The 8,221-nt window shown below is 54.7% G+C and overlaps 1 protein-coding gene across 2 annotated transcripts; it reads right to left on the minus strand.

The window, feature by feature from the left end:
* Positions 1 to 1,902: 1,902 nt before the first annotated feature.
* On the minus strand, positions 1,903 to 7,951 carry CFAP410 (cilia and flagella associated protein 410). Of its 2 annotated transcripts, XM_032446562.1 has the most exons (8): positions 7,432 to 7,951; positions 6,944 to 6,962; positions 6,439 to 6,485; positions 5,470 to 5,699; positions 4,660 to 4,831; positions 3,993 to 4,086; positions 3,109 to 3,169; positions 1,903 to 2,932 (listed from the first exon to the last, which is right to left on the minus strand). In XM_032446562.1, the coding sequence occupies exons 1-8, from the start codon at positions 7,506 to 7,508 to the stop codon at positions 2,775 to 2,777; spliced, it is 858 nt and encodes a 285-aa protein (XP_032302453.1). In that variant the 5' UTR covers positions 7,509 to 7,951; the 3' UTR covers positions 1,903 to 2,774. The 2 variants fall into 2 exon arrangements, with proteins under 2 accessions (XP_032302453.1, XP_015726584.1); XM_015871098.2 differs by lacking the exon at positions 3,109 to 3,169 and having other exon boundaries at positions 7,432 to 7,939.
* Positions 7,952 to 8,221: the final 270 nt, after the last annotated feature.

Genomic DNA, 8,221 nt, shown 5'->3' on the forward strand with positions numbered 1-8,221 from the left:
TCACCAGCGTGGTCATTGCAGGGTCCCATAGGGAGGAGGACCGGAGGCTGTGACCCCATGGGGTGTGCATTGGGATGGGGGGACCATCCTGTGCTGCTGTAAGGAGGGGGTGTGAGAAAGCTGAGCTGCAGAGCCCAACTAACGCTGGGATGTTTCCCTGCTCTGTGCACCCCCAAGTTGGGGTCCTGGGAGAAAAGGAGCCCAGGCAGCCTCCCATTGCATGACTCCATCCAGAATACGCAAAGTCTGTGTCCCTGTGCCAGGAGACCTCTCAACCCTGGAGGAAAACTGCATCTCCCAGGGTTTGGTTCCCACCTTGGAGGGACGTTCAAAGCGGATGGGTCAGGGTGACGCGTGTGGTTTACACGCAGTTTCTCAGGGTGTAGCTGCCAAACTCCTTGGCTTTGGCTGCGCTCAGCCGATGCCAGACAACTCATTTCCCAGGACTCCTTCCTCCCAGAGCCAGACTGACGAACATCACCATCATGGGGACGTGTCACACTTGTAGGGTTTGGACAGAGCTGTTCTTTTTTCCACTGAGTTATCCCCAATGTGGAGGCCCCTTTGATTTTAAGGGCAGCAGTGCTATTCCCCTAGCTGGCTACAGCGCTTATTTTAGGCTCCGGATAAAGACAGTGAGCTCATCATCCCTGCAAGAGCTGAGTGCAGAGAACCAGCTGAACTGGATGAATGAAACAGCAGCTCTTCCCTGGTGATACCTGCCCTGGGGACCCCAGGCACAGATCACAGCGCTACTCCAGGCACTGGGGAGGGGGGAAAGCGGTTGCCCTATGCTGATATGGGGAGCCCATCTCACTCAACAGGGCCCTGAGGATCACAGAGGGGAAGGAAGGCCACTAACAAAGATGCTACGAGGTGCCCCAGGAGCAGAGAGGGCACCTGGCAGCTGCAGCAGCAGCACCAGCCAAGTATGACAGGCACGGCACGTAGGCAGAGCGCTCTGGCGGGGATTAACAGCCTGACTGCTGTGAGCTGAGAAAAAAGGAGCTGCGCCAGAGCGGCCCCAGGCCACGCTCAGCACTCCGGCAGCCACCACCAGCCCTGTGACAAGCCACAGTGCTTGCTCCAGACACTCCCCTCCCAGCAAAATGGGGGGCTCCAGGCCATGGGGTGTCTGCCAACACACTTCAGTGGCTGCTCCCACGATCCTCGGTGCAAAAAGGTGCAAATTCTGCCACCAAACAGCTGTCGAGGCAGCCTGGGAGAAGACTTAACCTCTGTGCAAGGGCAGGATGCAAACAAGATGCCGGGTAAGTCTCTGGGGCTTTGGCTGTCAGGGCAAGACTAGTATATAATAAATCACACTGACCAGTTCAGTGCAGCTGGGCTTAACACAGCAGGCAAGAACTAGGTCATCTGAAGAGTTAAAGGCATCAGCAATCCTCACCAGAGGGACACGCTGTGTCCCCTCATCCCAAAGCCACATAGATGTGCTTGTGTGCACGGGGCTAACATCCCCAAGGAGCATCCTATCAGCACAACCCAGTGCAGGGGCCTGGGTGCCTGTGCAGACACAGGGAGCAGAGCCACAACCACCCCAGGCCCTGCAAAGAACCGCACCAAAGGCCACGTCCCCCATCCTGCAGGCTTTGCATCTCTGCACCAAGCCTTGCTCACAGTCCCTTTGCTCCCTGCTGCAGAGCTGCCCCAGCAGCAAAGTGCCTTTGGAAAGCAGGGAGGTGCAGCAGTTGTGGTTATGAGCAGCACTGCAGTCAGATGAAGCATTTCACGGTCAGTGAAGCGGGATGGAGCAGGGGCCAACAGCTGCCCTGCGGCTTCAGAGGGCTCACAATGGGAGCCGTGACCCAGATGTAACACAGCAATGCCCAGAGTCAGTTGTTCTCACCATGGTTGCCGAGCCCCAGGCACAACTCGCAGGTCCTAGAGGGAAAACGGCTTTTATTTGCTATGTCACAATGTTTCAAGTGGTATTTAACAGCTTTGTAAAACCCTTCTGAACGCAGCTTCTTCACTTAAGCACCACCCTTGATACCTGTGCATTCCGACAGCAATGCTTGGCTCGTTTTCTCCCAAAACACACAGGAGCATTTTGCTCTAAGGTTCATTTTCCCTTGGGCTGCTCAAATGCCTGCGAGGGCAAGCAGGGGCGAAACTACAGCAGAGCATTCAGGATGTGCTGCTTCACCCAGGCTGCACCAAGGTCTTCCATGGGCCACCTGACCATGGAATCAGATGCTGCTTGTACTAACAAGGCCGAAAGAAATCAAGAGTTTTAAGATAAAGAAAGAATTTGACATTGACCTTCACCATCTGCACCAGAGAGTTGTTGAAAACCCTTCAGGCAGCGTCTTCCCAAGATTCAAACAAACCTTTGTGGGAGAAGCTGCCTTCAGAGCCTGTTCTATGACAACTGGCCAAGTGCTCGGCCAACAGGGAGCAGTGGTACTTCTGGCTGCTGTCAGGCTTTCCAGCCCCTTCATTTGTACAGCACAGCAGCACCTCTGCCCACAGCCCTATTAGCTTTTTCTTGTTGATCATGCCATGGCTCCCATCGAATGACCCCAGTGATGCAACATGCACACATTAACAGAGCCTGCCAGGCCAGCAGGAAAGCTCCTGAGAGGCAGATCCTGCCAGCGTGATGCACACAGCCAGGGGCAATGTCAGGAGAGGTAAAGGGGCAGTTGCTCTCAGCCAGCATCACCTCATCCACAGGGGAAGTGCAGCGGGACGTGCTGAGCCAGGCATGTATGGGCAGAGTGGTGCTGCTGGGCTGGGGCAAGCTCCCTGGCTCACGGAGTGCTCCAGGATACAGCACGCACCCTCACTCCTCTTGCAGCTCTCTCTTCCGAAAGGCCTGCAGCCTCCTCCCCACTGTCTGCTGGACAATCTCCAGACCTTCCGCGTCCAGCTCCTTCGTGAGAAGCAGGATGGCGTTCAGCACATTGTTCTGCCAGGATGAGACAGACACTGCTTTAAACAAACACGTTAACATCAGCCCAGAGAAGGGGGGCACTCGGTTTTCGAGTTGCTGCTCCTTCTAGGGACTTCATCACCTGCACCTACAAGGACAAACCGACCCCCCTGAGGCCCTGAGGGGCAGAGGCTGCCTTGGAGGAGACTCACTGGAATGCAGGACAAACTCGTCCACCCAGTCCTGCATAGACTGCCCGCACACCTCTGGCTCCTGTAGGGAAAAGGGCGCTCAACTGAACAGCTGTCCTTTCTCCAGTGTGACCACATGAAGGGTGAGAAAGGACCTGCCCCCACTCTGATCTGAGCAATGGTAAGACAATAGCAAAAACAGGAGCTGGATAGAACCTTTGGAAGTCCCCAGGCCAGCCTTCCAGCAAAGCAGGACTGCTGCCAACACCAGAACTCGGCTCTGTCAAACCCTGTCGTGAAAAACTCCAGAGGGAGATTCCACAACCTCTCCAGGCACCTTGTAGGGGAAATCTTTCTTCCTAATGTCCAACTTAAAGCTCCACAGCTGCAGTCTGTGCCCACATCCCCTTCATTTTCATTTGGCAGAAAGAAGAAAGAAAAACAGGGAAAAAAGGCAGGACCTGCAGTAGTACTCTTGGAGCTATAAAGGAAGCCTACAATACATGGAATGAACGTGGACATGAAGGCAACAAGCATCAGAATGAGGCAGAACACGGTCTAGATCCTCACTATGGCCTCCCTATGCCAATTGCAGCGATGGCACCGAGCCCAGAATACAGCAGCTCCCAGCTGCACAGCCAAGATCCATGAGGTTCATCTGGGGTTACACCACCGAGGGGGCTGAAGATGCACCTATGCACTCGATTCAGCATCCTCCCGCTCACCAGCTGCATTTCAGCTGCTGCCCACCTCCTAGCACTGCCTTAGTGCAGGGACACACGTGCCCGTGGGCAGACAGATGGAGAGCACAAACCTCATCAGGCTTTCTTTGCGTGCGGAGGAAAATAAAGACACAGCACGGCATTGCAAAGATGAAAAGCAATTTGGACTTGAAAGATACTCACTCTTGTCTTTTGGCTACAGTCCACCTCTTGAGATGAGAAGGAGGAAAATTTATCCCTAGGAACAGGCTTCATACCAAGCTGCTCTCGGATTTTGCTGAAGAAAGGGAAGAAGAGCAAATGTTACAATAAGCAGAAGGCAAAACCTTACTCGGCCAGGCCAAACTTCTGCAGTCACTGGCAGTCACCCAACAAGTCTCTAGCCAAGGGATTCAAAGCACATCTCACACACCTCGGCTGCCTACAGAACACAGCAGCCTGAGCAAAACCATAGTAAGAGCCTCACAGCTACAGGATGTAATCAGGCAAGGCAATAAGAGGAGGCTGCTCTCAGCCATGGGACTGGGAACCAACTGCATCACACCACACTCCAGCATGTGCACGGTGCTGATGAGCACCAAAGCATGCTGCAGGGGAGCTAAGGAGGTGAGCTCACCCACCTCTGTCTGCACATGCAGCTGATAGCAAGCACCCCTCCGTGGAAGGGCCTGTTTGGCAGATAGAGAACCAGACCCGTGAGTACTGTTGACCCAGCACTGCTCCATCACACTAACTGGAACAACAGGAATCTGCACCCACTGCAGGGCTTGCCCATAGAAGATGGGGGGCTTGGCTGGCAGGGTCCTATTATGTTACCCACAGGTCCAGCCCAAGAGCCCTAATATCTCACTTGGTCTCCTCCAAACCGAAGCTCAGCATCTCGCTCTCAGTCTCCACTGTGGATTCGGCAGCACTGGACTCTGTGGATGCAGAGCAGCCATTCTCCATACTCCTCCTGGCTGGTGGGGCCGTGATTTCCTCCCCATCAACCAGGGCCTGGGACAGCTCTTCCTCTGTCACGGCTGTGAAAGCAAAAACAACAGCCTGGAGCCATTTGCTTGCAATGAGCTCCAGCAGCCCAGAAAGACATTGCCTGTGATCAGGAATGTGCTGCTGCTGCAGAGCTACACCCGGAGAATTTCACCCAACAATCCTGCTTTGTAGAGGCCTTTTGCTTTCATTCTCCCCCACGAGAGAACAGTGGCTGTCACCAAGCTCTTAAAAGGAGAAAGATACCAGGCAGGGATGCAAAGATGCTCTGCAAGGCTCCAAAAGCCACCAAATTACTGCTAGCAGGTAGAAAAGCTCTTTCTATAACCGCAGATCCAATTACAGATTCTTTGTTTTGCCAGAGCAAAGGAGAAAGCTCTGAAAAACCACTAATGAATGTTTCAGCCTCAGCTCTAATGAGCCTCTTTCAGCCCCGCTAGCACTAACCCTGGCACTGCAGGGCACAAAAGGGAGAAACCAGCTTGAGAGCAATGGTTCTACAGAGGGGGGACTCTCGACTTCTGACAGATCCAGCCTGCCTGCATACCCGTACCACATTTCCCCATCACAAAGAGTGGAGGACACCTGAACAAGAGGAACCAGCACATCACTGGTTTCCAGTTTACCCTACCCAGGGCTCGGGGCTGTTCATTTCCCTGCCAACACCCACCTTGATTATCGAGCTTCTGCAGGCTGGGGAGGTTGCGGAGCACCGTCATCCTGTAGCGGTGGGGGTCCGACCCACAGCAGGGGTTTTCAGACAGCCACAGGACCCTCAGCCGGGGCAGGTTTTTGAGGTAGAAGAGCTCATTCAGGCTTGCTATGTTGTTCTTCCTCAAGTAGAGCTCACTCAGATTCTGGCATTGGTTCAGCGGCTCGAGGTCTGAGATGCCATTCAGGCTGCAGAGAGAGCACAGGCTCAGCCCACCCTTCCTCATTGTGCCCTTAGCGGTGAGCAGGGCCCCTGCAGCACGCAGCTTTTCAACCCCTTTCTCTGCATCAGCTTCACTGAGAAGCCTCACACCGACACAGCGAGGGCGGTGATCAGGAGCCTACGGCTTTGCATGGAACAAAAAGATGGCATTTCATCTTTGTAAACAGAGGGAGGAATTAAAAAAGCAGGCGCTGCTCTCTGCTGAAGATGACAAACAGCTTTTGCTTCCCCCAACCATCCATCACACTGACGCCCTTTTCTCTAGCAGCTCCAGCTGAAGGAGAACCCACAGATTCCCAACATGAAGAAGAACCCACAGAAGATTCCCAAGCTGAAAAGCTCTGTTTTAAAGATAGCAGAGGCTCCACGTGAGATGGGAGAAATATGGAGCTTGGAGAGCTCCATTCAACCAGCTTTCTGCAAACTGGCTTCATGTGGAGGCCCAGAAAATCCTATGCTCCATAGAATATGACCTATGGAGCAAAAACCCTGAGACATTTTAACCCCCCTCTAAACAAATAGCAAGGGGACAGAGGAGTGTGCTGAAGGATAAGAATTTCCACATCTCTGCTTGAGAAAAGAGGTGAGGAGAGGCTGACAGCCTGGAGACACGCTCTAAGAGGCAGCACCAAACCCAAAGCCAGGACACAGCCACGTGAAACACACGATCTCTGCTCTTGCCAGTGTCAGCAGCTTGGGATTCACCTGAATGTGATCACCTCAACGTTGGGCAGATCCCGGCATATGGATATCTATGCAGGAAGAGATTAAACATTAAACTGCACTCTCAGGCAAAAACAAACAAACCCACAAAGCACAACAGAACAACAACAACAAAACACAGCAGTTTAAGCCACACAAGATAAAAGCTAGAGCAGGAATTCAGGTTGCTTCAGTCTAACCCAAGCTTAGCACCGCCTGAGGGATTTGCTGCCAGATCCAGCACAGAATCAGCAGCGCCTCCACCCTTTGCACCCTGCCAGCATCTCGCTGCTCTTCTTTCCAGCAGCTCTGCAGTCCTTACGCTGCTTTCCAGGAAGGATACATCCCTCTCACCCGGGCATCCCTTTCCTGCAGTGCGGATGTGCCTACGAGCCCAAATCCTGCACCGTCAGGTGAACACAGGTACCCCAGTACCCTCCCAGTGCCAGTTCTTTCCAGGTACAGGCAGGGGATCGATGAGATGAGCAGACGGCAGCACGGTACTTACATCTGTGATGTGGCTGCCCCTGTGGGAGGAAAGGGCTATCACTGTATTGGCCTTGGTCACAGCCTCCCATCAGCTGTGCACTGCAGGCCTGGGCCTATCCTACACCTCTGCCATGTCCCCACTGTCCCCTCCAGGGCTGCTCTGCCATTGCAGACCTGCCTGGGACCTCAAGGCTGCTCAATATTCACAAGCCCTGCCTGTCCCCAAAGCCTCTCCCTGCCTATCCCCCCTCAATGCCCTGCTTGCCTCCATCCCTCGGCCTGTCCCTTCCATTGCAAGGCCCTGCCTGCCCCCAACCCCTAGCCCTGTCCCCAACCCTTAGCCCTGCCTATCCCTCCCCAATATCCTGCCTGCCTCCATCCCTCGGCCTGTCCCTCCCACTTGCAAGGCCCTACTCGTCCCCATCCCCTCGTACATCCCTCTCACGGTAAGGCCCGTCCTGTTCCCATCCTCAGCCCCGTCCCTATCCCCACATCCCAGGCCCCCACCAGCAGTTCAGCCTCCGGACCCCATCGAGAGCGACGGCTTTGGCCCTGGCCAGCACTGCAGCCCGGCTCAGCCTCATGGCCGGGCCCCGCCGTCGCTAAGGGTGGGGCGGCCGCCAGCGTTGGCTCCTCCCGGCCGGGGCGGAGCAGGGCAGGCCGCAGGGCTCGGGAAATACAAAAAAACACCGAATGTTTGGAAAAATATCCGCTCCTTTGAGTAATGCAGGGCGAGGAAAGTAATAGCTTTGGCCATAGCGTCACTGAGCGCGCTGTAACATTACAAAGTATTAAGGAAAAGGCTTTGGAAAGTAGCGCTGTGTGCACGGCGGTGTGAGGGAAGCATCGGGCGGTGCTGTGCTGCCCTCGCGCGGCTGTTGTGGAAATATCCCGATTTCCACCACTAAAGCGGAGCTTTTAGATGGATTACTGCCTCAAATAAAAACCCTTTTTACATCTGTTCCCACACAGCTTGGAAATATGCCCTTTAAGAGGCTGATGCGAGCCGTGAGGTAGTGCCCACAAGCAGCACCTGCACTGATGTGGAAGGAGAGGGGCTACAGGGGGCTCCGAGGGGATACGGGGGCTCTATAGGAGCCTACAGGGGCTACAGGGGCTACAGGGGCTACAGGGGCTACAGGGGCTACAGGGGCTACAGGGGCTACAGGGGCTACAGGGGCTGTGGATGGACTGGGCTGAGGCGGGCTGCTGAGGGGAGGGAGGACGCCATCTTTAAGGGGCGGACGCCATGTTTAAGGGGCGGGGCTTCTCACAAGGCGGGAATGTTGTGGGCGGG

The sequence above is a fragment of the Coturnix japonica genome, chromosome 9 (assembly GCF_001577835.2).
Source record: "Coturnix japonica isolate 7356 chromosome 9, Coturnix japonica 2.1, whole genome shotgun sequence".
Taxonomy (NCBI): domain Eukaryota; kingdom Metazoa; phylum Chordata; class Aves; order Galliformes; family Phasianidae; genus Coturnix; species Coturnix japonica.

Bases quoted from the DNA above. Each gene is read 5' to 3' on its own strand.
- CFAP410 (XM_032446562.1), bottom strand. From the start codon at position 7,508: ATGAGGCTGAGCCGGGCTGCAGTGCTGGCCAGGGCCAAAGCCGTCGCT. The intron at 5,700-6,438 runs GTGAATCCCAAG...CTCTCTCTGCAG, and splicing joins GTTGAGGTGATCACATTCAG to CCTGAATGGCATCTCAGACC. The intron at 2,933-3,108 runs GTGAGTCTCCTC...TCATCCTGGCAG, and splicing joins CGAGTTTGTCCTGCATTCCA to AACAATGTGCTGAACGCCAT.